The sequence below is a fragment of the Bos mutus genome, chromosome 19, assembly GCF_027580195.1.
Source record: "Bos mutus isolate GX-2022 chromosome 19, NWIPB_WYAK_1.1, whole genome shotgun sequence".
NCBI lineage: Eukaryota > Metazoa > Chordata > Mammalia > Artiodactyla > Bovidae > Bos > Bos mutus.
The window spans coordinates 13,013,494-13,041,047 of NC_091635.1; the positions used below are offsets into that span (position 1 = coordinate 13,013,494).

Consider the following 27,554-nt stretch of genomic DNA (forward strand, 5'->3'; position numbering starts at 1 on the left):
TTTTGGCAGTTTCTCATGAGAGCTTGGAAGGTAGATGAAAGAGGAAGAACTAGGGGACTCCCTAGTGGTCCAGTGGTTAAGACTCCAAACTTCCACTGCAGGGGACACAAGTTCAATCCCTGGTTTGGGAACTAAGATCCCACATGCCATGTGGCCAAAAAAAAAGAGTAACAACTAGATGCTAGATGGTTGTATGGTTGTGTGGATTGGGCCAGTTCTGGCAATATCAGATACTCTAACCAGGATCATTCAGTTATTGTCAAGGCAGGCAAAAGGGAATCCAAATATTGAACTCTTGGGAACGGAAGAAACTTTACAGTCTCTTAATCCAACACCAACACCCCCAAGAAACAAAATCTCCTGGACAGTCCTTCCTAGGACACACAGTCCTTCCTAGGACAAACAGCCTTTGTCAGTTGTTGGTCACATTCCATCCTGAGCTGCACAGGCATCACAGGTAGAAAGAGAATGGACTTTACTTGGTCCCAGCTTGAGTGCAGACACAGGTGGAGAACTCACCAGCCCTAGCTAGGGCCCTTACTTGCTGGGTCATCTTAAGAAAATTACCTAGTTCATTTGAACTTGGGTTCCTCATCTGTAAAGTGAGGATCACAATGCCTAACCTATGGAATTGTTAGAAAGATTAAATAAAATGAGGTATGTTCATGTATCATGCTGTGGTCCCTAGTAAAAAGCAAAAGTGTTGGTCAGTCAGTCGCGTCCAACTCTTTGCGACTCCATGGACTGTAGTCCACCAGACTCCTCTGTTCATGGAATTCTCCAGGCAAGAATACTGGAGCAGGTAGCCATTCCCTTCTCCAGGGGATCTTCCCAACCCAGGGGTCGAACCTGAGTCTCCTGCATTTGCAGGTGGATTCTCAGATTCCATCTGAGCTGGAAATAGTAAAGGAAAGCCCAGTGGTCCCTAGTAAAGAGGAGCAATATTATTCTTCTTCCTCGTATTAAGCCAACATCCTTGCCTATCTTGATTCTGTGCCTTGGAACTGACAGATCTATTTCTATTTCTTATCTGTTTCTCCTGGGAGAGCCCAGGAGAAAGTATCAAGAAGAGATACTTGAAGACTGGGATCAAGGCCTCCCCTAAGTCTCCTCTTATGCAAGTCAAATCTCTCTACTTCCTCCCATCATTCCTCCTGTATTTTGGTTTTTTAATTCTATGCCATCCGGACACCCTCCTGGTAGATGTTCCCATTTACAGATGAGCCAGGATGGGCTCCCTGAGTGTCCAGTCTTCAGGGAGGACATGGAATACCCTCCTCCACCCTCCAGATGAACCTGATGCTCCTGGAGCCGCAGCTGGAGCTCCCCTGTCTTGTGCCCACCTCCACAGACCATCAGGTCACAGTGAATCTGAGTCTGCTCAGACTTTCAGGCCTTGTCCACATGAGCTGCTGTGAACAGCCCCTTCCTCGCCTTATGCAAGTAACTGTCTAAGCCCCTTGACTTATTTCTGTTGTTTTGCTATTGAAATTATCCCATTACTCCCAAGTGCTAAGGTTTTCTTCTTCTTTTTTTAAGTTATTTACGTATTTGGCTGGGCCAGTCTCAGTTGCAGCATTGCAAATTTTTAGTTGTGGCACATGAACTCTTAGTTGCAGCAGGTGGGATCTAGTTTCCCAAGCAGGGATTGAACCCAGGCCCTCTGTGTTGGGAGCACACAGTCCTAGCCACTGGACCACCAGGGAAGTCCCTTGATCTTCTGACATCAAAATTCAGAACAGATTTGATCTGTGTGAATCTAGAAGGCCCAACATGGGCAAGGAGATAGATGTCTGTTCAGAAGTTTAAGACGTCCTTAAACTATTTAAGGATATCTTAGATAGTTTAAGCTATCTAAACCCTGGTTAGTTCTCTACCAGGGTTCCCTTCAGGACAACACTGGATAAACTGTGTCTGGGATGCTGAGAGAAACTGCTGCTGTTCACTTGGATGCCTCCTATCTCTCTCCCACCCTCTGTCTAATCATGGCCTCTGGGCCTCAGTTTCCCCATATGCATAGGAAGGGATGCACCTGGATAACCTCTAAAGGCCCTTCCAGCCCTTACTCCAGATTCTATCAGAATTTATCCGTAGCTTGTTCTCAGAATGAGAGAAATCTCAGAAGTAGGTAGGAGTTTAGAGGAGTATCATATGTGTAAATAACCAGCACTGTTACAGATCCTTCTTCATCTCTGTTTCCCTCCAGGAGATCTCAGACGGGCAGTTACTCCAGTCTCTCCAGGCCTCAGAGGTCAGTAACAGCTGTTAGAGACCACATGAGCCAGTGGCAGTTCTGGGGTGTTCTTTAAGGTCCTGGAGAGTTGGGAAGAGAGGAAGGAAAGACTCTCTTGCAAACCTCACAAGCAGTCAGGCCTTGGAGAGTGCTGTGTACCCCATGCCCCTCACTCCTGCCCATGGGGGCCCTGGTACCTCCCACCAAACCACCTCAAATGCCTCCACCGAGAACCCCACCCCAAGCTCAAGCAGAATGGCCAGGTGCTGATGTGAGGGAGGGCAAAAGTGGCTTTCTGGTGGTCAAATGCCTTTACAGGGCAGAAGGAAGCCAGGGATGCAGATGAGCTGAGTGAAGAGAAGTGGAGATGGAGGGTCAGAGGAAGGAGCAGTGGTACGAGCCTTTCTTTGTTTGTTTCCAGCCTCACCTGACTCCCCAGCTGCCCTGAGATTGAGGCACTTTGTGGACCGACATCGGGAGCAGCTGGTGGCTCGAGTGACATCCGTGGACCCTATCCTGGACAAGTTGCATGGACAGGTGCTGAGCGAAGAACAGTATGAGGGGGTGCGGGCAGAGACCACTGCACCAGGCCAGATGCGGAGGCTGTTTGGTTTCAGCCGATCCTGGGACTGGGCCTGCAAAGATCGCCTCTACCAAGCCCTGAAGGAGACCCATCCTCACCTAATCATGGAACTCTGGGAGAAGTGGGGCAGTGAAGAGACCAGGCCGGGCTCCTGACAAGCTGGGCTGTGAGTCCTGGCTCTGCCTGAGAGCACCTGGGTCTGTTGTTCATCAGGAAACAAGTTACCATCCGAGTTGCCTTCTAGGCCTAAAGAAAACTTTGATGATGATGCCTTTGCTGGGCATTACCTTGCCCTGCCCAGGAAAGCCACACAGGAACCCAGACGGCCTCCCTTGGCTTTCATGGACCAGCTGTCCAGGTGAAACGACAGCATCTCAGAGAATGTCCATCTGGAGCTGGCAGGACTTCTGCAGACCTTGTAGAAGCCTAGCCTAAGAGCCTGGTCTGCTGGCCACAGCCGCCAAACCCAGAGTCCTCCCTGGCTCTCCAGAGGCAGAGAGGAGCAGAGAGAACGTGGGCCTGGGGGCATCTGGCTGGAGACGGACAATGGAAATGGACACCTTAGGGGTTTTGAATGGCTTGTGAACAGGAACAAAAACAGATTGGTTTTCACTTGTCCATCCAGGGCTGGGGCACCCACGCTCCCCTCAGGGCCCTCCTCGGGTTCATTCCCAGGAGAACTCAAGCCCACCCACCAACCTGTAGACAGGCCAAGAACAGAAAGGGACACAGAGGCTCCTACATGCAGAAGGCGTGACCAAGGGTGTCTCTACTTTCCAGGCTCCCCCAAACCCACAGCCCCAGGCCCACCCATCAAAGGGGCCATGAAGAGGGAGGTTTACCCCCAAGGCTCCAAGGCAATCCCTCCTCAAAGACAGTGGCTGGAGGGCTGTGGTCCCACTCCCGGGACATCCTGTTCCACACAGACCAGCAAACTTATGGGATAATGCAGAGATGTCTCCCCAAATCACAAAATATTTGAGCACAGAAAGTGACTTGGCAACAACTCCCAAATAAAGTCAGGGGAAATGTCCCGGTGCAAATCAAAACTTCTGGTTGATGTCAGCTGTCAGTCATGGGTTGTTCGTTTCTACAGGGAGAACAGATAACAAAGGTCAAACAGGCGGGCATGCACACGTATCTACACACACCGTTCCCCCAAACCACGAGATGACAGAGTATCGAACACTCCAAAACACAAACCCTCTATTTTCACTCACACCCACCCGCCCTTTCTTTCCGCTCCCAACTGGCCCCAAGGCCTCAGAGAGCTGAAGTGTGCATGAGTTCCAGAATGAGAGAGAGGAAGTGGAGAACACAGCTGGGAATAGGGTGGCCCCAGGATACGCAAAGGTGCCCAGGCCTCCTGGTATTCCCACAAGCTCTTGGAGAAGCTCAGGCCTCTAACAAGAGGCCTCCTGGGGGCGCATCCAGATGAATGTTCTCCCTAGCTAGGAGGGTGGTGACCCCGAGACCTCTGCAGACTAAGTGTGGGGAAAGCCCAGGTGCGGCGCCACCACGGGGTGTGCTCCGGCCCAATACCTGGGCTCACGGGACCACAGAGAGAGGAGGTGGAGGTCAGGGGTGAGGGTGTGTGAGGAAGGGTCTGCCTGCTCTGCCCTCTCCCGCGGGGCTCCCCTACTCACTTCCCTCCCTTCCAGTCCATTGTGTCTCTTGTTCCTAGAGGCCCAGTAATCTATCCCCAGATCGGGACCCATCTTCATGGCAGCCAACTAAAAAGTGGGGCAGGTCTTGCGGGAGGAGAATGGCCAGAAACAAAGGCAGGTCCGGAACTGGGGGAAAGATGCTTGACTACTTTGGATCCGCATCCTAATCACCAACAATTGGGGTACTGAGGGGAAGGCAGTGAGCTGGGAACCAAATCCTGGCTTCACCCACTAGATGTGGCCCTGGAAAAGTCTAAACCACTGTGAACTTCAGTTGTTGGGTCTGTTAAAGGGAGATAATGATACTTACTGAAACGGTTGAGGATGGCAAGGACTGATGCGTAAGATGAGTCCACAGCTACTGATTCAGTGGACAACTGTCAGTCAGTCAACAAACCTTACTTTCATTGTGCCTGAGGATGTTCTAGGTGAGCAGTTTATATTCCAGTGGTAAGGAAATATTAATAGAAATCATAAATCCATTTTGGACTTCCTGGCGATAGAGTGGATAAGAGTCCACCTGCTAATACAGGGGATCTGGGTTCAGTCATTGTTTGCGGAAGATTCCAGTGACTCCGAGCAACTAAGCCTGCAAGCCACAGCTACTGAAGCCCCTATGCTAGAACCTGTGCTCCACAACCAGAGAAGCCACCTCAGTGAGAAGCCAGTGCACTGCAGCTAGAGAGTAGCCCCTGCTTGCTGTAACTAGAGAAAGCCTGAGAATACCAAGGAAGACCCAGCACAGCCAAAAATGAGATAAATTCATTAAGAAGATAATTTCACATACTCTTAGGTACTTTTGAGAAAACAAACATTGGAGAGGGTGATAGTTGGGGGTGAGGGAACAGCATACAACTTTAGAATACTCAGGGAGAAAGGACTTTTCTGAGGAAGCGACGTTCATGAAGGACTTTCCTGACAAGGTGACATTCGAGTCAGACCTCTGCCCATAGACATCCTTGCTGTTGGTAGTACTGCTACCGCTGTGTGCCCTAGAAATAGAGAATTCTGATAACAGCCTTAGGTATCTGCTTTCGCACCTTTTTCCTATCTCTGCTGTTTGTCGTTTAGTCGAGGAGTTGTGTCCGACACTTTTGCGACCCCATGGGCTGTAGCCCACCCAGCTCCTCTGTCCACGGGATTTCCCAGGCAAGAATACTGGAGTGGGTTGTCATTTCCTACTCCAGGGAATCTTCCCAACCCAGGGAATGAACCCACACATCCTGCGTCTCCTGCATTGGCAGGCGGGTTCTTTACCACTGAGCCACCTGGGAAGCCCTATCTCTGTAATCATATATATGTTTATGTACCCACTGACAAAATCTTTCCTGGACCGAACTTTACTTAGGCTCTTCTGAATCCTCTTCCCAACTGGGCCTTGACTCTTGGACTTCTGTGTCATTTTTTTGCATTGTTCAGTTTTAGTTAGAACCCTACTAATTTAGTTTATCCAGAATCGCCCACCCTTGATACCTGATTAAATTCCTCATCCTCCACATGATATCTGATCACTCTGGCCTGCCTTCAGCAACAATCCTGTTGGCACCAACTCTCCCAGTAGGTTTCCACTGAAAACACACCACCAGCACCACTACCACTGCCCCATCTCTCAGCCAGCCCACTCTGTCCTTGGCTATGAACCCCCAACTTTTCCTTGTATTCAGAGTTGAGCCCAGTCTCTCCCCTCTGCTGCCAAACGCTATCACAGAAGTTCCTATACCTATCACAACGTTGTTGTTTAGTCACTAAGTCGACTTCAACACTTTTGCAACCTCATGGACTATAGCCAGCCAGGCTTCTCTGTCCATGGGATTTTCCAGACAAGAATATTGGAGTGGATTGCCATTTCCTTCTCCAGGGAATCTCCCTGAGCCAGGGATCAAACCCGCATCTCCTGCTTGGCAGGCAGATTCTTTACCACTGAGCCACCTGGGAAGTCCATCTATCACAGTAGTTCTCAGTAAATTCTGCCTTACTATTTGAACAATTGTCATGAATAATCTTTTTCTTTAAGAATGCATGCACACTCACACACACACACACACAGGGCTTGTGACTGTCTTATGAAACCCCTTATCAAATCCTCCCAGGTTAAGACACATAGTATTTCGAGGCGATGCTGATGTGTCCTCATTTGCCTGGCAAAGCAATAAAGCTATCCTTTTCTACATCACCCAAAACTCAGTCTCTGAGATTTGATTTGGCATTGGTGTACAGAGAGGCCAAGCTTTCAGTAACAAGGGGAAGAGGCTTGCAGCACGATGGACACTGGGTATTAGTCAGGAGTCCTGTCTCTGTCCCTGGTTTCCTAGCAACCACTGTTGAGCATGTGGTTGCTAGGCAATGTGGGGCCATCCAGACACTTGGGTACTGTCCTTAGTCTGCGTGGGCACCAATCAGAACATTGCAAGATATTGTTAATCCGACAAGTGGCCATTGGGCCCATTTTTACATTTTCTCATCTATTAATTGCTTTTGTTGCACAAAAAAATTGTATAACAATGGTAAACAAAGTCTGGAAAAATTAGAAATTGCCCCATGATCTCACCATCCAAACAATTCAAAAATGACCATCTTTACTCTTCCTGTTCTAACCTTGCTCTGCAGGAATACATTTTCATCTTGTCATCCTAGCACATGTGATTTTAAATCTTGCTTTTCTGACTTTGATTTAGAGCATGACAAGCACCCCTCAAGCTACTTGAGAGTTTTGAGAATAATCTCTCTGATGCCTCTGTGTGATACCATGCAGTGGACTGCTGTTGTTCAGTTATTAATTCATGTCCAACTCTTTGCAACCCCATGGACTGCAGCACGCCAGGCTCCCCTGTCCTTCACTGTCTCCCGGAGTTTGCTCAAACTCATGTCCATTGTGTCAATGGTACCATCCAACCATCTCATCCTCTATCGTCTCCTTCTCTTGCTGCCCTCAATCTTTCCCAGCATCAGGGTCTTTTCTAATGAGTAGACTCTTCGCATCAGGTGGCCAAAGTACTGGAGCTTAATCCTCAGTCCTTCCAGTGAATATTCAGGGTTGATTTCCTTTAGGATTGACTGGTTTGATCTCCTTGCTGTCCAAGGGACTCTCAAGAGTCTTCTCTAGCATCACAATTCAAAAGCATCAATTTTTCCGTGCTCAGCCTTCTTTATGGTCCAACTCTCACATCCATACATGGCTACTGGAAAAACCATAGCTTTGACTATACGGACCTTTGTCAGCAAAATGATGTCTCTGCTTTTTAATACACTGTCTAGGTTTGTCATAGCTTTTCTTCCAAGTGTCTTTTAATTTTATGGCTGCAGTATACACACCATCATTTAATTAAGTATTCTTCTCTTGTTCCAACATTGAGTTTGCTCCAGTTGTCTTTGCCATTATAAACAGTATGAATCTTTCTGCCGAAAGCTTTTCTTTACCCTTTAGACTGTTGACTTGAAATCAATATTAAGGGGTAAGATGATTGCATCAAAGCACATGACTATCCTCATGACTTTCTGTCTTGCTAAACCGCTACTAGAGTTCCCTTTTTTATACATCCTGGCCAACATTTGTTATGTATGGAGGTTTTGATGATAGCCATTCTGACAGGTGTGAGGTGATATCTCATTTTTGTTTTCTGGACATTTCATTTAAATGTATCATACAATCTGCATCTATGTTCATCTTTTTGTTTTTTCACTTATTATGTTTTTGAGGTTCATCCACATTGTAGCATGTTTCAATAGTTCACTCCTTTTTACTGCTGAATATTATCTGATTGCATAGATAGTCAACATTTTGTTTATCTATTCACCATTTGATTGACATTTGGATTGTTCCCAGTTTGGGGCTATTACCAATAACACTGCTATGGACATTCATGTAGTCTCTATTCAGACATATGTTTTCATTTCTGTTGGATAGAAACCTTGGGGTGGAATTAATTCCCGGGTTGTATGGTAAGTGAATGGTTTAACTTTTCATGCAGTTTACCAGACTGTTTTCCAAAGTTGCTGCACCATTTTACATTCCCAACAACGGTTCCATATATTCCACCTCTAGCCAACTAGGTGCTCTTTCAGCTAGGCTTGCTAAACTGTGAGACTGTGATCCTGCTGCTGCCAACAACCATTCATTCACTGCGATTCATTCATTCAACAAATTTTATCTGAGTACCTACCACTGTGCACTATGTGGTAGACTCTGGCCGCACAAGAAGTCCCTGAAAACTCTGTGAGATGGAGAGAGACAGCACCCTGATGACATTGTTTCAGCATGCTAGTTCTGGTTCCCCTGGGCCTTTCAGTTCCAAGAGGGAATGAGTTCCTGAATGGCAGAGTTGGGTCTGCAGCAACTGGCAGGGCCTGCCATGTACCCCTCCCAACCACTGGGACCCAAGTAACTCCTAGTGGCTGCTTCCCCCCAATTCCACAAGGGAACACGAACCAGCTTTGGAAACGTGGGTGCAACAGACATGCCAGAAGATGGTACCCAGCCATCTGTGGTAGACCAATGGAACCTGTGGAAGAGTCTTGCAGATGCCAAGAGGACCCTGGGTAGGGGTGGCAGTGGGGGAGCCGGCTGCTCAGTTCAGGCGATCTTTGAAAGTATTTGTTCCTCATCTTCTAATCATATGTGATACACCCAAAAGGTTGGGATACTGCCTTCGTGGGTGAGGAGCGCGAAGAAAAGCACCACCACTGCTGACTGTACTACCTCTGGGCTCGAGACTGTGGGAGACTTTGGTTTGTTACTCTTTTTCCAATAGGGTTTTCGACCTTTTGCGTTTTCTACAAAGATTATGTATTAGTTTCTTTATGTATTAAATGTTTTAATTTAAAAAGATCACATAATATATCTTTTGAAAGGAGAAATAAACCCCCAGGGAGCTCCGCGTGGAACTGGGATCCTGCCCGTCTGTATTTCAGCCTCTTCGGCCCCAAGTCCCCTTTTCGCCCTCCCGGATCCCAGTTAGCAGCTCGCACCCCCACCGGCTTCCTGCATCACCCCCCACCCCCCCGCCCCCGGGTCAGTTTGCCATGGAAACAAGCCAGGTTACACAGAGATTCCCGAGGCGCCAGCCCTGGAGCATCCTGGAGGTTGAACCCGGACAGCCAACCTCTGCAACAGGCTGGGAGCTGAAGCGCGAGCCAGAAACAAGAGGTTCCACGACTGAGACAGACGTGGCGCAGACCCTGCAGAGGCCCCCGGCTCCGCCCCCACCCGGGTGGTTGAAATACAGCCGCAGCCCCGCCGTCGCCGCCCACTGCGCCTAGACCTTGCCAGGACCGGACCACTGAGAACCCACATACCCGTCTCCCCGTATTCCTCGCCAATGGCTGACCAACTCTTTCAGCGCAAACCCTGGGACCCCGAGCAGCTTCGCCCGGACCCCGACTCTGACTCCGAAGGCCTGTTTGACAAGGCTCCTCCGGAAGAGCCCCCCGCTGTCCGTGGGCCCAAGTCGGCTTGGGCCGCGGGCAGGAAGGCCGGTCGGCGCACTGGCGGGAAGGCGCAGGGGGCCCGCCCCTGGCAGCCGCCTAAGGGCGCGACGCGCCCCCAGCCCCAGGAAGAGGCCCCTCCAATGGATGAAGGCTGCTATCTCGACCATTTTCCGCACCTCTCCATCTTTATCTACGCGGCCATCGCCTTCTCCATCACCTCCTGCATCTTTACCTATATCCATTTACAGCTTGCCTGATAGGCGCGGGCGGGACGGGATGCGCGCAGGGCTGAGGCGGGAGGGAAAGGAAAGGAAGTGCTCAGCATTTTGTGCCTGGAGACGCCCCGCACCCCCTTCGTCTAGCTTTTGACGCTTGTGTCTTTTCTTCTCTGCTTGTCACCACCTTTGTCTAACTGTCCATCAGTAGAAACAGCCAAAGCAGCTGTCGCTAATGAAATAAGCACCTGGGGACGAGGGGACGGGAACACAGAGTTTAGAGTCTTCGCGGTGTGATGGATCCCCATTTATAATGAGGATAATGTCTCTGGACCCTACCGCTGTGTGAGGTGGAGGCACGCAGAGGGAGTCTGTCGTTTTGTGTCTGGGGCGTGTACAGCGAGTCCAACCTTCTGTTTTTTAAGGGATGAGCCGACCCGGGCCCACGGCCTTCCAGAGAGGGCCCCGCGGGGAGGGTCGGCGCCCTGGCCTGGGCTGGGCCGGATTCCTGTGATGCATCGCCCGACCCTCCCTCCCAGGAGCCAGCTGTGCCCCCCCACCCCACCCCGAGCTGACGCAGACAGAGCCCGGTGCGTGGGACCTGGCGGACCTGAGCGCGCAGCGGACGTCACAAGGGCGCAGCATACAGTGAGTGGCGTTTGTCGTGGTAGCGCACCATCTCCCCAGAGACTTGAGCTAACCGGGACTGCATTTTCCCTGCCTTGGGCTTTGATGACGCTATCGATGTCGGGACCGAGCGGAAACAAGGCCGAAGGAGCTGTTCTGCCAGGAAGTCACGGTCTCGTCGTGTCCTGGACGCTTGGGACTAACGACTGCAGATCTCCAGGGACGCGCGGGCCCATAGCTTGCGCGCTGCGCCGCGCGGAATGAGGCTTGGGGCCCTGGCTGGGGGTCCAAAGGGTTGCCGTTGCGTCTTTAGGAATTGCGGGGGTGGGGGTTGCTTATCCTGGCCCGGAGCCCTTCCAGAGCCTCGCAAAAGAGAGTGAGATTTCTGATTGCTGAGAATTCGCGCTAGGAAATCACACAACCCCTAGGGGTTTGTCATCTCATACCCAAAAGGCGTAATACCAAAACCCACCTTGACAGGTTATTTACTCACATGCCGTCTGTTTTCTCATGAATGTTTAATGTCAAAACATAGCTCTCTACTACAGCGTATACTTTACTTGGAAATGTCTGCAATTGTGGTACCTCTGATGGAATAAATTCTTTTTCAGTCTCCTCTATTTCTGTCCTTTATTCATTTCCAACTATGCAGTGAGCCCACCAAACTTCCTATTCCGCTTCAAATTTCACCCCATAATCTTCACATTCCTACTGTCCCTCCAAAACCAACTTCATCCTATTACCCAGCATTCCAAGATACAGCGTCTCTCTCCACTGCTGCTGCTAAGTTGCTTCAGATGTGTCCGACTCTGTGCGACCCCATAGACAGCAGCCCACCAGGCTCCACCATCCCTGAGATTCTCCAGGCAAGAACACTGGAGTGGGTTGCCATTTCCTTCTCTGCTAAATAGCTATAAAAAGAAAATTGCTCAGTCTTGGCCAACTCTTTGCAACTCCATGGACTGAATTCCCCAGGCCAGAATAATGGAGTGGGTAGCCTTTCCCTTCTCCAGGGGATCTTCCCAACCCAGGGATCGAACCCAGGTTTCCCTCACTGCAGGAGGATTCCTTACCAGCTAAGCCATAAGGGAAGCCCCCCAACAGTCCCCCCCACTGAGCTCTAGAATTTGCTCCAATTCACCAGCTTGTACCTTTATAAGCTCAGTGTTTGCTGACAGCAGGATCTTGTCATTTTCCAGTTCTATTTTCCCAGAATCCCGTATCACTACCTGCCTTGATATCTGGACCCTGTATTTCAGTACCAAAAGTGTAACACCTACCATTTCCCAACATCAGCCTGCACTGTGCAGCCAGTTTACTACAATAATTTACCCCCAATAAAAGGGACTGTTCTCCAAAATTAAGTCTCCAAGGTACAATATGTACCGTTCTTTTTTTCCAGTTTACAGTCTTGGATACTGGATCTTTACTGTCCTCTGATCCTGACTAAGCACTGAATCCCAATACATGGCCTAATGTTCTAAACATGTGGTCCCACTGTTTCCCATTCACACAACCCCATCCCTTATTTTTTTTGGCCACACCATGGGGCATGTGGGATCTTAGTTCCCTGACCAGGGACTGAAACTGCACCCCCTGCCGTGGATGCTTGAGTCTTACCCAGTGGACCAGGGAAGTCCCAGGAGATTTTAAATAAGCTCCAAATGTAAAAAATAATAATAATGATGATGACTTTAAAGGATCATTCAGCTAAAAAGTCATACTGAGACACACACCATGACATTAAATACAGTAGAATAAATCAAAGCTTTTAAAATATACATATTTAATGTACAGGATTGTATTCCAGGTAAACACAGGCTTCTTATACTGATGAATATTTAACTGCAAATATGAATACCCTAGTTACACTTCTATATAAAGGAGAAACTTCAAATTCTGTGCTTTAGGAAGACATGGATAGCAAGTAATACCTTAGGAGCAGCTATTGCCATTTCTCCCCTTTCCATGGGTGATCTAACATTTTACATGGATTAGTTACAAAAGGAAATGTTTCATCGAATTTAAGCACAAAATACAGCTGAAATTTACCACTGAGAGTTTCTATGAGTGTGAATAAATAAGTTAATTAAATATTAAGGTTCAAGGCAGATTCCAAAACTGGAGTATGACAAAAAAAAATGGTATATATACCTAATGTTAATATAATCTTTGCAATTCAGTATGTTCCAGGCTTCCTTTTCTATGCCAGTAAGGTGCTTCCTTTTTTGTCCACTGTCTTCCACTGCTGGGCTCCAAGACATTAAACCCTTTAACATCATCAAGGATTTATCTTAGAAACAAACTTCTTTTCTTCTTTCTAAAGGTCATGGTTGTTTTTTCTGCTACTTGCTTCTTTCAGCCAGTTATTAACTTCCTCGTGTGAGAAAAGTTACTGGGCAAGAACAAGCCATCTGTGTTGGCTGCCCCACAATGTGGTGGCTGGTTAATAAAGATGACACCCATTTAACCTTTGTGTCATTTCGTTTCATCCAAAGAGTAAGTCAAAAAGGTCAAGGTTACAAAGGACTCACGACCATGGTACAACTTTTACAAATATCTTTGAATGGCCAGGGAAAGCTTTACTTCTTCAGTCACGCCCCCAAATGAGTTCTTAATGAACCAAGAATCCCTTCCCACCCATTACAGACCTCTAAGCACAGATGCTTCAAAGATTAGTTGAACATAAAACACAGATGCTTCAGGAGAGCGGACTAAAACAGAGGAGAATGTGGAATATAAGAAAGTGTGAAAAAAGAAACCCTCCCCAAAATATACAGTGCACTAGGATTAAGAATATCGTCGATATAAATCCCATACCGTCCACCTACTGAGAAACTCCTTTTTCTATTGAGAAATCAAGATATTTTCAATCGTTTGCCTTCCTTTTCCACATTCTCTCTGATATTCTGGAGTTTTCTGGAGTTCTGGATCAGGAACACCAAGCCCTCCCTAAAATCACTAGCCCCATGGTCTCTGCCAACGTTTTCAAGTTCATCAAACAAAGACAATGTCTGTTTGAGTTTGGCCTGAACAATTTTTTGCTCTTCTAATTCTGCAAGAAGGGCCTGCTTAGTGCACAGTTCAGTCTTATACTTCTCCTGTAACTGTTCAATTTCTTTTTGGAGAAAGTGGAATTCTTCCTCACTGTAAGACTGTGTCTCCTGAGATTTATCTTCTGGAAGCAAGACATTTGGGGGAATCCGCAAAATCAACTGTAAGAAGAGCTGCTCCATTTTGCCAAAAAGGTTATCAAAACGTCCTTTCATGAAGCAAAGAAACTTTTCTGTGCACTTGCGAATCTCGACTGGGCTAATCGCACAGTCTGGGATGCCATCCAGCTTCTTTAGAATAACCTGTTCAACAGCCTGCATCACTTCAAACAGGTAGTCTTGAAAGGCAATGTAGATCCTAAGCATGCAAGTCTGTGGTGTGAAGCCAAAGAACTGGGCCTCATAGGTCATTGGATCAACAGACATCTTCGTGGTTTTTTTTGTTTTTTGGTTTTTTTTGCTTTGTTGATTGTGAACAACCTGCAAATGTAATAAGAAAAATTTTCGTTTAAAAAAAATAACAAATTATATTATAGACAGCAAAACAAACAAAACAGAGCAGGAAACAAAAACCATGAAGCTTATGTTCCTTGATACTTGATGCTACTTCCAGCCTCACACATCCACAACAGGATACAAATCCTGCCTCTCCGAGACTCTCATCAGCCTCCCTTCTTCCTCCTCTTTGTCCATTTCCCTCACCTCTCAATTACTGAGGCTTCTGGCCCGTGGCTCAGCCTTCTGAATTCTGTTATTACCCCATGTAAACGTTCAGATTTACAACCAATGCCCTAGAAACTCAGTTCTTCATGTCCACTTTTTCAGACCTTCATCTCCACTCTTTCAGCAACCTAGATATTGACATTTGTAACTTCTCTCCCCAACTCTCCTACTTTTTGACCACAACCTCATATGCTAGTCTTCCAACACTCATTCCTATATTCATATTATATCTTAATCTTCAAGACTTTCAGCCCTCTGAGCCTCTCTTTTTAGTCTCTCCCACTTCACTTCCCCACTCCACTTTAGGATCCATGATCCATCACGTCAACCATTCCTTTGCCAATGTCCTCAACTCCCCGTCCTTCCAATCTTGCCATCTGAAAAAATATCACTAGAAGGTAAGCAAACCTCCAGTAAGCTTTACAACCCTGGCATTTTCTTAAGGGTCTGGGAGTCATTCCTTTCAAATGTAAACATCTAAGAAAATAGCATTCCTATCTCCCTGTCACTGTGGGTGTTTAACCTCGGGACCTTTTTTGGGCTGTAACCAGATACTTGTCTTAGAAATAAAAGAAGTTTCATTATTCCTGCAGACAAATTAGCTAAAACAAATGGCTACATCAATTACCAGGCAAATTTAGGATGAACCTTATCAAAGAATCTGAAGCAAATAGTGCTGTCAAATCTTTTTATAAGACTGTGCTGTTAATCTTGAGAATTTATGTAATGGCTAAAAATAGAATGGTTGTAATAGCTTAGCAGTATAAATAGGGTAGAATTTCTGTCTCTGTAATCTCATTTACAGATTATCTCTAATGCATTATAATCTGGATATGCTTATTCATAGAACTGCTGTCTTTGTCTTGTGGAGAGAATTCTGTGGATTAACAGGATTTTAACTTCCTCAACACTTTCCTATGCCTTCAGGATCATTTTTAAACGTTTTCACATGCCTTACAAGGACCTTCATCATCTGACCTTTACTAACCACTGTCCTCCTTTTTAAGTACCTTCAGTTCAGTTCAGTCGCTCAGTCGTATCCGACTCTTTGCAACCCCATGAATCGCAGCACGCCAGGCCTCCCTGTCCATCACCAACACCTGGAGTTCACCCAGACTCATGTGCATCTAGTCGGTGATGCCATCCAGCCATCTCATCCTCTGTCGTTCCCTTCTCCTGCTGCCCCCAATCCCTCCCAGCATCAGGGTCTTTTCCAATGAGTCAACTCTTTGCATGAGGTGGCCAAAGTATTGGAGTTTCAGCTTCAGCATCAGTCCTTCCAATGAACACCCAAGACTGTCTCCTTCAGGATGGACTGGTTGGATCTCCATGCAGTCCAAGGGACTCTCAAGAGTCTTCTCCAACACCACAGTTCAAAAGCATCAATTCTTCAGTGCTCAGCTTTCTTCACAGTCCAACTCTCACATCCATATATGACCACTGGAAAAACCATAGCCTTGACTAGAGGGACCTTTGTTGGCAAAGTAATGTTTCTGCTTTTGAATATGCTATCTAGGTTGGTCATAACTTTCCTTCCAAGGAGTAGGCGTCATTTAATTTCATCGCTGCAATCACCATCTGCATTGATTTTGGAGCCCCCCAAAATAAAGTCTGACACTGTTTCCACTGTTTCCCCATCTATTTCCCATGAAGTGATGGGACCAGATGCCTTACATAAGCATAACTGAAGTGATTAATACTTCTAATTTTTGCCAATCTGGTAAAATGGTTTTACAGGGTTGTTTTTTGAAAACCAAAAACATCTAACCTCCCACCCATACACACACACAGGTTGAACACTGAGGACTGAAACTACCAGAGTCTCCTTGCCTCACCCCCCAACAACTTACTGTTTACATTAGCATGACTCTACTATTCTAGACCAGAATAATATTTTCATTGTCCAAATGGTTGGATTGTTCATTATGAAATCCCCAGCCAAAGACTGATGAACTCTTTAATGGGATGCATGGCGTGCGTGTTCTCCCCGTGTCTGACTCCTTAGATCCCACAGACTGCAGGCCGCCAGGCGCCTCTGTCCATGGAATTTTCCAGGCAAGAATACTGTAGTGTGTTGCCATTTCCTACTCTAGAGAATCTCGCCAACAATTTGTTACAGCAAGATTCTCTGCAACTCTTGCTTCAGCAGTTTCTACCAATACTGGACTGATTTTCATGAGCTCTACCCAGTCCTAATCAAGCCTCCAAACTAAAAAATCCACCTTAAACCAACAGGGCCTCTCTTCGGGAACTGATCAAGTCCTGCTTTCAGTTCAGTTCAAGTCGCTCAGTCGTGACTACTCTGCGACCCCAAGTCCTGCTTTAGGTTACTATTATCACAAGCCTATCTTCTCTGCAAGCCTTAGATTTCCTGAGGGCAGGATGAATAAGGCTTCAACCGATATTTGCAGGTGATACGCGGGAAGTACACAGGTCACCTCAACGAGTTGAGGAGCAGACGCTCCAGAAACCTCCGGGCAGGAACTACTTCCGGCTTGAGAACTGGCTCCCGACAGGCCCCGCGCCCCCGCTGCATGCCGGGACCTTCAGGGTGGAGGTTCGCGGCCCGCTGGCGACGCTGCCTCATCAGGCAGCTCTAGCGGCCGGGATGGCGCCCCACCGAGTGCCACCTGTTCCCGCTTTTCTTCAAAGAAAATGCAGCCCCGTGGCACTTACCCAAGCGACTATGAGAGTGATAAATTCGACCAAACACCAGCTTCCCGCCACCTCCTTTAAACCACCGCAGGCTGCCAGAGATAGGCGGCGCGGTTGACTCCCCCAGATTCTGACCGCTATCCGCTTCAGCGAACGATAGCAAGGGCACGATGCCACCGCGCTCCTAATTGGCCGACTGTCCGGGGAGGGGCCACCTAGATTGGTGACGGAAAGGGGCCGGGCGGGAAAGCTAGCTGTGGCCAGCGGGGATTGGCAGAATGAATCGGTATTCACTCCCTTCCCCGAGACGTTGGTGGGTGGAGAAGCTAGGCTGGGCCGCCGCGGAAACGCAACTCGTGATTGGCGGATGTGTTTTTCTTCGGGCTCTAGCGGTTGGTGGCTGGACAGTTGATCAGCGCTGATTGGATAGCAGCATAACGGGGAGGGCCCCGCTCTGGTTCCGCCCTGATCCCGCCCCGCCGCTGGGATGGACTGGCGGAAGGGGAAGTGGGGGGGTGGGGGGCCGGCGGCGGTGGGGAAGATGGCGTACCAGAGCCTCCGGTTGGAGTACCTGCAGATCCCACCGGTCAGCCGCGCCTACACCACCGCCTGCGTCCTCACCACCGCCGCTGTGGTGAGCAGCTGCAGCGCCAGCTTCTCATGAGTTGTACTGGATATGCCCGGGTCCTCGAGAAACTGGGGTTTGGGCCTCGGGGGAAGCTCAGAGGGGTTGGTCTCAAGAGTGGGTGGAGGCGTACAGGGCTCACTCTGGGGTTCAGAATCGCCCCGTAAGTACTATCCAGTGATCCAGAAAAAGAGGTGCCGTTCCATAAGGGGTGGAGGATTAGGACTGCGGGTCAGTTTCTGAGACAAAGGCAGGACCTGTACCAAGTCAGGGCTGCGGGAGCCGCCCACCCAGGAAACGTGTTTGAGAACTCCGAGGGTGTTCTCAGATCCACAAAATGATCCTTGTGACTACTGGGAGGAAGGTCCGCTTAGTGGAGAAACGTAGACGTTGAAGATAGAAAGATGGAAGTTGTTGAGCGGGAAAAGTCTTGAAATAAAGTCTGTTATAGAGGTTGCCTGGAAGTACCGGGCCCTCACAGTGGCAGGTTCTTGGTTCGAGTGAATTGTGTTGCTTCACACAGCTGTTTTAGGTGGTGCCCATGTATTGGGCGTAATCCTAGCAGCTGCTCTTACTTGCCCTGAATCTAAGACATTACCATCTGCCTGCCATACCTTCATCAGCCTCAGCTATTGAAACAACAGGCTTTTATTTTGTGTTAGGTATTGGGGAACGCAAAGAATTGTGCCAGTTCTAGAGAACTCTTTACCAACCTTCCTCCAGCTTAAGAAGTAAACCTTAAATAATTCAGTCTAAGTGACTGAGAGTGGGAAATTGTCAGAACTACTAGTCTTTTGTAGTAAATGATGATACTTTGTTTCTTGATTGACTTGCTTGAAGAGGCTGTTTTTCTATTTCAGCAGTTGGAACTGATCACACCTTTTCAGTTGTACTTCAATCCTGAATTAATCTTTAAACACTTTCAAGTAAGTGGTCCATCACAACTGCCATTTAATGTTGCAGTTTTTAAGCTTGTTTTTCTTTTTAGTAGCTAATCCTGCCATATACTATCTCAAACAACTCAGTGGGAATATTTGATTATAAGTGTTGGGTGGGGTGGGGGGGGAGTACAAAGCAATGATTCTGCAGCCTGGAACTTTTAAAGAGATTGTCAAGATCCCCAGCATTTACCAAATCAGAATCACCAAGGCTATGTTATAAAGTTCCCTGTATGGTTTTGATTTGATGCGTCCAGTTCCTATATTTAGGAATCACTGGTTTAGATGTAGTATTATAAATTGAGAGGAGACTGGATCCGCTAGTTGTCCAGGGAGAGTCAGAGAGGATGTCCATATTTAGTCCATTCAGCACCATGTGGCACAGTCACCACGTTGGTGTTATCCCTGTGATCCAGTTCAGAAACTCAGTGAGTGCTCTAATCCATCTCCCAGGGATCACATCATCCTCACGAAGACTGACATCTAAGAAAACGCCAGTTTATTAGATTACAGTGAGAGACGGTACTTTCCGGTAATTAGAATGCTAAAGAGGGATGCGTTTTTTTGTTCTAGGATCATCATATTGGCCATAGTCGAAGTAAGAGAGACCCAAAAGCCAGTAATTCGGTTTCTACACCTGCTTTCCCTCTGTCTCAGAGGTGTTTCATTCACTTTATACCTGTTGAGCTCCAGCTTGTCTTAGAGTATGCAGTTTTTGTGTAGCCTTCTCAGATTCATCCTCCTTTGTGTCCCTAGAGTATCTGTAAATACTTTTTTTATGTCTCTCATCTCATACTTGCACTTGTTTATATGCCTGTCTCCTCACAGGGTTGAGGACTCTACAATTCTGGATGCAATTAGTATGCAGTAAATAATTCTGAGTTGTTTCAACTTTTAACAGTTAGCAATTCTTAAGAATTTAATGATCATAAAGGAGTCCCGTGAACCCTTATCATTGCCTTCTTCCTTCTCCACTCACAAGCCCTTCACTGGGAGCTTTAGCTCCATCCAAACAAACAAGGCTTGATTTTGCCTAAGGTTAAACTCTTCACACCATGTGTGAAATTAGGAGTTCTAGGTTTGAGTTCAGAGTCTCCCTATACAAGCTGTGTGATGTTAGGCAGGCCATTTAAAAATCATCCAAGTCTCTTAGTTACATCATGTGTGAAATGGGGATGGTATTGCCAGCCTCCTCATCTCACAGGATAATTAAAATCACATGAGATAATATTTTAAAACACTTTAAATGTTAAATGTTCTATCATTGTGAGTAGTTGTTCTTATTGCAGGCGTGGATGGTTTGGGTGGGGAAGAGTATATCAGGGTTTGAAAATAAGTGCGTATCTACCAGTTAAACTAATTATTACAGTATTAGATCTTTACTTGTAGTGAGTTGGCTATCTGTTCAGGCTAGTACTCGAGTATTTGCTTTAGAATTACTCTTTACTCTGGATGTTTCTGATGGCTAATATAATTGCTGTTAGATCCTGTAATTTTCCTTTGGTATCTTGGGATTGTTCATTAGATTGTGATACTACATATATGAAACCTCTGTTTCCTAGTCTACAGATCAACCTAGTCTTGCCATCACACTTTTCCCGTCATTTGCCTGACCATATGGTATGGATTTTTGTGTTGTTGTTTTTTTTTTTATACAATCACAATTGCAAGTTTTCTGTCCTGTCAGGCTTAGAACTTTCCAGGGGTGAGTGAGATCTTTCAGACTTTCACTGAGGCGGCAAAAAAATTCAGTGTCGGATTGTGTGTCTCACTTTTGAGTTTAGAAAATAGAATCACCTATTTGTGTTCTTTCAACCATTGTAGTCATAGGCTATCTCTTGTCTTAATATGAAAATGTTTCCTGGTGTGTTTTACTTAATCTGTCTTTCTCTTGATTTTTTTTTTCTTTTAACAGATATGGAGGCTTATCACCAATTTCTTATTTTTTGGGCCAGTTGGATTCAATTTTTTATTTAACATGATTTTTCTGTATCCTTTACGAAGTGGGGTTAGCATAGAAACTTTAGTTTTACTTTGGAAATACAGTATTAATTTTGAAACTATTAACTCTATTTTTGTTACCATCTCAGCTGTAACTTCTGGCTACTGGCTCAGTGATACACAGAATACTTGGTCAGTTAGTAATATTTTAAGGGTGTTTGTAGGTTACTGTTTATTCAAATGGGAGGTATTTCATTATAAACTGTTTACATTTCTGCCCATGCGCCACTTACAGATCTGATTAAGGGAGACCAGAGTGATTTAATTGAGGTGTTCTTACAAAATAACTCCAAGGGGTCCCGAGTGATAAAGCCCAACCTGGAAGCGGGTTCATGGGGGATGGAGAACTTGAGATCTACTTGGATCTCAGTTGCTGGTTCTGCCGGCTGGAAAGACAGTGTTTTGTCTGCCAGGCTCACCATGTTCCAGTTTGTTGAAAAAGAGGAAGGGTTTTGCTGTAGTCAGATGGTAATTGGGGCCACCGGGCAGGGCATTTCTTCCTGGATAAAGCGGGGAATTTGCAGTTCAGCTCATTTGCAGTAGCCAAAGAGCCTTGTAGGGGTAACAGGCTTCCTGCCCTGGGATGGATTCCTGTGTCTTCTCTATGATACATCATTCTGGTAAGTTTCTAATAATTAAATTTTTTCATTGAAATGCCTCCTTGTTGACTGAAGTATAGAAATGCTTAACTACCTGGCCTTAAAAAAAGCAGATTATCACATGAAGCTTCTTGATGGGGATTTCCACCAAGTTAGGTTGTGAAAAAGCAAGAATGGTGTAGATTGTGGTGTGGCTGAACGTGGGAAGACAGTACAGATTTGAAGCATCTTTATATGGCGTCTGGTTTCATTCCCCAATCAGGAACGGTTTTTGTAAAACACAGAGCCATTGCCTAGAATGCCTGGAAAAAGAGAAGTAACAATAATACCACTCATGAATACTCTTACAGAAACAAAGTCTTGACTTGTCACAAATAACGGGAGTCCAAGTGTACTTAGGTGATATATTCAATTTCACTTTCTTCATTTTTGTGTACTTAACATTTTCTTAACTTGGAACTTAAGATATCGTTACTGTCGAATGCTAGAAGAAGGCTCTTTCCGAGGTCGGACAGCAGACTTTGTATTTATGTTCCTTTTTGGTGGATTCTTAATGACCGTATCCTTCGATGAATAGAACAAATACAGGAAAATACTAAAGAACTCCCCGCTCTCTTCCTAAAGCTTTTCATCTGTCTCCCAAAGTGCACTAGAGGCTAGAGACTCAGAATGAACATATAAAAGTATCAACTCTCTGCGCCTGCGCCAGCCCCTTCCCCCTCCATTTCAGCTTCAGGCTCCTGTTTATTTTACAGCCCACTTTATGTAACAGCTTGTCTAAGCCTAGAGGTTGCACAGGGTGTCCACTGTGAGCAAGTCTGAGAAACGTTAACCCAGTCAGGTTACTATTAGAAATCTTAGATGTATTCTGGTGGGTGGTATACTTCACTTATCTTTTTTTCCGGCTGTGCCATGGGGCTTGTGGAATCCCAGGTCCCTGACCAGGGAATGAACCCAGGCCCTCGTCAGTGAAAGCATGGAGTCAAAACCACTGGACTGCCAGGGACTCCCCAGGTATACTTCACTTTTAAACTAAGTTGGTAGGACATTTATATTTGGTCACCATCAAAACTGACAGTTGTTTTTTTTGTTTGTTTGTTTGTTTTTAAATGTCAATAATAATAATTGTCACCAAACTTAAAGGGAGCCCTGTCTGACAAGATGGTTTTGCCCCAGCTGGCTTTATTCACTTCTAAGAGTCCTCATGGTGAATGAGCTTTCATGTAATGACTGACCAAAGAATTAACATACATTCCAAAGAAGCAAGAACTTCGTGAAAGCAGAATATTAATTTGAAGTAGCAACAATCCAGGTGCCTAAGCAGGTTTTTGCCTGATCACTCTGGATAATTATTTTCAGGCTATCCCCCCTACCCCCCCCCACCCCCACCTCACCCCAAACATGTAACGACTGCTTGCCTTTCCTAATTCAAACTTGTGTTAGAATACAATCCGTAGTTCTCTTGCCCAATCTTCCCTGTTAACACTTAATGTTGCTGTTTTCCTTAATGTCAACCACTAGCTTTTTGGTTTGTTTGTGAGCTTAGTTTTCTTGGGCCAGGCCTTCACAATAATGCTTGTCTACGTGTGGAGCCGAAGGAACCCGTATGTCCGCATGAACTTCTTCGGCCTTCTGAATTTCCAGGCTCCCTTTCTACCCTGGGTGCTCATGGGGTTTTCCTTGTTGTTGGGGAACTCAATCATTGTGGACCTCTTGGGTAAGATTCTTGGCAGTACTTTTTCTATTATTTTACTTACAAACTTATTTTGTCATACTTGTCATATTAATTCTGTCTGGCCTTCGTATATAGTTACTGTAGGATTGTTTGATAGTTATATGCTCAAGGACTATAATGTTCATTTTCAACTTTTTCATAAATCTATTATCAGCTGAGCTGCCAGGGAATCCCAATATATTGACATTTCTTCCTAAGTAGAAAGATTTTCCATTGGTGCAGACACCTGCAATCAAAATTCTAATCCTCTCCCTCATCCTTTATTTCTGGTTGACTCTAGGTATTGCAGTTGGACACATATATTTTTTCTTGGAAGATGTATTCCCCAATCAACCTGGCGGAATAAGAATTTTGAAAACACCATCTATTTTGTGAGTATTTAACACCAGGTGACGTATTTCTTGCAGATAAACCAGGGCAAGGTCCAGGATCTTGTTTTCTTGGGGCTCCCAAAGCTCCCAGCACACACAGTTCAGGCCAGTAAATATTTACAGATTGAGCAATCCGGCTGCCGTTGGGGAGCATTCAGATCGGGTGGGAAGCGCCAGAGTTGTGGCCAGAGGCTCGGGGTGTCCTGAGGGTAACGTGGTGATGTTGTCCCACATGACCACCGGCACCTCCTGGCCCCGGGAGGAGCCTGCTGGTTCCGTGTAGCCGCTGTCTTAGTTTAGAGATGTGAAGTAGCAAGATGGCAAAAAGCTAACTGAAGAAGGGTTTCTAAAGGTGGAATGTCTGGTCTTCCAAAAAGGTGGTAGAGGGAAGCAGTGAAGTAGAGTAGAAACAGCTCTTGGCTAGAAACCAGACATAGGCTGTTTGTTCTGCCAGCCAGCTGTGTGATTTTAAGCAACCCCTTCTCCTTTTTCCATACCTCGGTGTCCTGAAGGTAGAGCTTTGATTCATAGCACCTCCATATATGCCAGAATTGTGTGTCCTTGGGGTGTACTGCGTTATGAAGAGTTCACTTAAGGAATAAAATGTGAGTTCTTATAAAATGTTGGTTGTAGAGTAACTGAAAGTAAAATCCTCCATAACCCCACCACGTGGATAAAACAGTGGTGGGATTTGTTGTATTTTTTGATATGTATTCATCAGTCTTTTACTGTCTGTAAACTTTTTTTAAAATGCTATCTCATAGCTTTCAAATGTAATATAATCATTTTTTCATCATAAATTTCTGACAAAAATTATAACAGCTGCATGATACCCCCAGTATGAATGGAACAGGATTTACGAATCCCTCATCAATGCACATTGACATCCTTCTTGTTCTTCCCTCCATGATTGGAGTGGTGAACATCCTTGAGCTACACATCCATGTAGCCCATGTAGCGGCACATCCTTTGCGCACTTCCATGATTGTTTTCAAAGGATAAATTCCTGCAAGTAGGATAGCTGTTTGGTTTATCACCAGACTGCCATCTGGAATGGATACTCAGGTTTACATTTCCACCAGCACCGTGTGTCCATTTCCCCACATTTTTATTACCTTTTGCTAGTTTGATAGCTGTAAAGTGGTGTCTTGTTGTTTTCTATTTTTTTCCCCTAAAATTTCAGAACAGTTTCAGACTTGCAGAAACTTGCAAGACAGTACAAAGGACTTTTTTCCCTTAAGTGTTTGAAAGTGAATTGTTCACCTACTGCCCCATGATCCCCTTTAATGTGTATTTCCTTCTACATAGTCAAAATCTGGAAAGAAACGTTAATCCTCAGACCCAATTCCACTTAGGGAAATTGTCCGGATTTTTTTTTATAGCAGAAGAATGCAGTTCAGATTCAGGTGTTGCGCTTCGTTGTCATATCTGTTTGGTCTCCTTCAGTTTGGAGCAGCTTCTCAGTTTTGCTTTGACCCTCATGACATTCACATTTTTTAAAATTGTAAGCCCATTTTTGTAGAACATCTCTCAATTTGGATTTGTCTGATGTTCCCTCACATTGAGGTTCAGGATTTTCCTCCTTTGCAGGAACATCAGAGAAGTGATACTGCATTCTAATTGCAGCCTGCTGGCACAGGGTTTCAGTTTGTTGAATTTGCCAGAGTGGTGCTAATTTTGATTACTTGATTAAGGTATCTGCAGGGCTTCTCCAGGGCAAAGTTACTTTTTTTTCTCCTTTGTCATTAAATCTTTTGTGAAGAGGTACTTTGAGACTATGGAAAACATCCTTTTTCTTATAAAATTTGAGTTCATTTATATCTGCAAGAATCCATGGTTTCTTGTTTTATTCATGGCTTATACTCCCTTAACATTGTTGTTTACTTTGATGCTTATATTGTCCCACTGGCTCTGAAGTACTTCTCAACATGTGCAATCTAACTTTTGTAAAATTTCATATGTAAACATTTTGGAAGAATATTGAAAACACCAACATAATTATCTCTGGGGATTGAGGATGTCTTGCTCATATATGTTTCCTGTTTTCTCTAGGATTCCATATATTGCTTTTGTAGTAAAAATTAGTAAAGGAGGTAAAAGTTAATGTAAAAGTGCAATAATTATGAATACCTTCAAAATAGGAGAACTGTTTCATTGGTAGGCAGACAAAGTGCTTATCCATTGGTGGACACGCTATGGGATCTTTTTGATATCGGAGTAGAATTTAGAACCTAAGATGACCCTGGGACTAAATTATATCTGTTGCCTGTCTTTTAGGAAGGCTATTTTTGATACACCAGATGAAGATCCAAATTATAATCCACTACCTGAAGAGCGGCCAGGAGGCTTTGCCTGGGGTGAGGGCCAGCGCCTGGGCGGCTAAAGCGGCAATGCCAAGAACATGACCCAGCTGGGAAGGACTCGTGACACACCCATTGGGATTCTTTTATCCTCTGTGTTGCAAAAGTGTGGACACTTTTGACAGCTCAACAAGAATTTTAACTCCAGAAGCACTTTATGAAATGGCACACTGATTCACCCAGAAGACATTTCCAGCAGTTCGCCAGTGGTTCCTCACTACACTGGTACTGAATGTGTGATCTCTCGGAGCCAAAAAACTGGAGCAACAAATACCCCGCCGCCTCTTAGGAACGAGTACCTGATGCTTGAGTTCTGTGGTGACGGGCAGAGTGTTTTCCTCCTTTTCCTCTTCCTCTTTGATAGACGAGGCCGTGGTGTAAATGGAAGAGAGGACGAAATAAAACTGAATTCCATCTCTCTCACTGAATTAAAGCTTTTGTGTGTGATCTTTTAAATTATCACCGTGTCTCCTAGCTCTCCTGCACAGGTCTGCGCTCAGAGCAGTCTCCATGCCTTTTCTCCCTGTGTCTTCATGGCCTTCGACTGGATTTCATTTCAAGATTGGAAATACATGGCTGAGACGCCATGGCTGTGCACACCTCTTACTAACCCAGAATGCCAACTCCAGTGGGAAGAAGATTTGTTTCTGTTGCCCAGATAGTTTGTTCTCCATTTGGGTTTTATGATACTTCAAGGTATCAGACAATGTGGGGCAAGGGGTGGAGGCGGAAGGATAGGATGGATCTAGGTGATCTAGATCTTGGAATTCTGCTGTGGGAGAGTCAGGTAGGCTTGATGCGTCTCATTTATTTACTCTATTACTCCATTTGGAACTATCCAGGAAAAGGCAAGTCACAGCCACCATTTTGGAAAACAACATTTAAAGTTGGAAACGAGTTAGAATATTGATTCTGGAGCCAGATAAGTGAATACAAGGATACATAGCTCCTGGGTCTTTGGCTTGTGAATATTTATCACTTGCTTCATGAAAAGCCAAGAAGCCTTCAGAGCCATGTACCTGGTTTACCTTCCTAACCAGGTAGAAACAGGACAGGTTCACAGAAGTCAGCAGTGGTTCAGTAAGTACTTACCCCAGATGTTCACTTCCTGGGGGCTCAACAAGTTTGTTATCAGACTGTGTAAGTAATTCAGAGAACTCAGAGGGATAGAATGAATACCCCAGAAAAGAGATTAATTCAAATTGTTTTAATAAACAGCATGTAGGTCTGGAAACATTCCCCCCATAGTTCCAGCTTGGTTAAGTGGTTGTTTTCTAGAGTGTGAGAGTTCTCTTAGAAAGATGGACATGAGGTTTAGGTTAAACATAAAATATCTTAAATGGGAATTTTCAGATCATTTGTGAAGTGAAAAGTATTTTTCTTACCTTTGAATGGAATACACATCAGTAGTGGAACCTAATATAAGTACATGCTGCTAGTCAGTAACTGAATATGGTTGTTGCAATTTTATGGAATGTGGGTTAATGGGACTGCTTTCTTTTCCCCTAAGTGACTTAAAAAAAAATCTTTAAATGCCAATCTTAGAGTATATAGTCCTTATGGGAGTCTTAAGTTTTGTCTGTTCAAGAAAGCTTGAATTTAATTAGAAGGTTGGGTTTTTGTTTGAGGGCTAGAAATAGATTTCTCTAGTTAAATTTGTTCTCCTTTAGTTAACTTTGGAGTTAGGTTCTTCTAGAACACAGGTCTTTTTCTTAAGTCAACCAAAAAGTGAGATTAGATACATG

The 27,554-nt window shown here is 45.4% G+C and overlaps 4 protein-coding genes across 13 annotated transcripts in view; 3 read left to right on the forward strand and 1 right to left on the reverse strand.

Moving 5' to 3' along the window:
* Positions 1–6,644, forward strand: part of NLRP1 (NLR family pyrin domain containing 1) — a 34,634-nt gene extending 27,990 nt beyond the window's left edge. For 3 of the 8 annotated variants that reach the window (XM_070389277.1, XM_070389280.1, XM_070389282.1), the window contains 2 exons: positions 2,207–2,251; positions 2,655–6,643. In XM_070389277.1, the coding sequence (XP_070245378.1) occupies positions 2,207–2,251; positions 2,655–2,971 (362 nt within the window). In that variant the 3' untranslated portion in view covers positions 2,972–6,643. Of the gene's footprint in view, positions 1–2,206; positions 2,252–2,654 lie in introns of all 8 variants that reach the window. The other 5 variants (XM_070389279.1, XM_070389281.1, XM_070389284.1 and 2 more) reach the window with 3 other exon arrangements.
* A 2,912-nt stretch (positions 6,645–9,556) lies between these two features.
* Positions 9,557–11,534, forward strand: LOC106701335 (hypothetical protein). The gene has a single exon (XM_014481556.2). It carries the CDS (start codon positions 9,799–9,801, stop codon positions 10,162–10,164), a length of 366 nt encoding a protein of 121 aa, XP_014337042.2. The 5' UTR covers positions 9,557–9,798; the 3' UTR covers positions 10,165–11,534.
* A 985-nt stretch (positions 11,535–12,519) lies between these two features.
* MIS12 (MIS12 kinetochore complex component) lies at positions 12,520–17,360 on the reverse strand. 2 transcript variants are annotated; one of them, XM_005906090.3, is made up of 2 exons: positions 17,202–17,360; positions 12,520–14,282 (listed from the first exon to the last, which is right to left on the reverse strand). In XM_005906090.3, the coding sequence occupies exon 2, from the start codon at positions 14,226–14,228 to the stop codon at positions 13,608–13,610; it is 621 nt and encodes a 206-aa protein (XP_005906152.1). In that variant the 5' UTR covers positions 14,229–14,282; positions 17,202–17,360; the 3' UTR covers positions 12,520–13,607. The 2 variants fall into 2 exon arrangements, with proteins under 2 accessions (XP_005906152.1, XP_070245387.1); XM_070389286.1 differs by lacking the exon at positions 17,202–17,360 and adding an exon at positions 15,536–17,158.
* A 327-nt stretch (positions 17,361–17,687) lies between these two features.
* Positions 17,688–26,242, forward strand: DERL2 (derlin 2). 2 transcript variants are annotated; one of them, XM_070389288.1, is made up of 7 exons: positions 17,688–17,814; positions 18,666–18,731; positions 20,659–20,732; positions 21,809–21,902; positions 22,865–23,060; positions 23,359–23,449; positions 25,727–26,242. In XM_070389288.1, the coding sequence occupies exons 1-7, from the start codon at positions 17,722–17,724 to the stop codon at positions 25,830–25,832; spliced, it is 720 nt and encodes a 239-aa protein (XP_070245389.1). In that variant the 5' UTR covers positions 17,688–17,721; the 3' UTR covers positions 25,833–26,242. The 2 variants fall into 2 exon arrangements, with proteins under 2 accessions (XP_070245389.1, XP_070245390.1); XM_070389289.1 differs by having other exon boundaries at positions 17,694–17,814; positions 18,669–18,731.
* Positions 26,243–27,554: the final 1,312 nt, after the last annotated feature.

What these genes read in the sequence shown, in the direction of transcription:
- LOC106701335 (XM_014481556.2), top strand. Translation starts at nt 9,799, where the DNA reads ATGGCTGACCAACTCTTTCAGCGCAAACCCTGGGACCCCGAGCAGCTT.
- MIS12 (XM_005906090.3), bottom strand. Translation starts at nt 14,228, where the DNA reads ATGTCTGTTGATCCAATGACCTATGAGGCCCAGTTCTTTGGCTTCACA.
- DERL2 (XM_070389288.1), top strand. Translation starts at nt 17,722, where the DNA reads ATGGCGTACCAGAGCCTCCGGTTGGAGTACCTGCAGATCCCACCGGTC. An exon ending in TAATCTTTAAACACTTTCAA is followed by an intron (nt 18,732 to 20,658) that starts GTAAGTGGTCCA and finishes TTCTTTTAACAG; the next exon opens with ATATGGAGGCTTATCACCAA. An exon ending in AATCATTGTGGACCTCTTGG is followed by an intron (nt 23,061 to 23,358) that starts GTAAGATTCTTG and finishes GGTTGACTCTAG; the next exon opens with GTATTGCAGTTGGACACATA.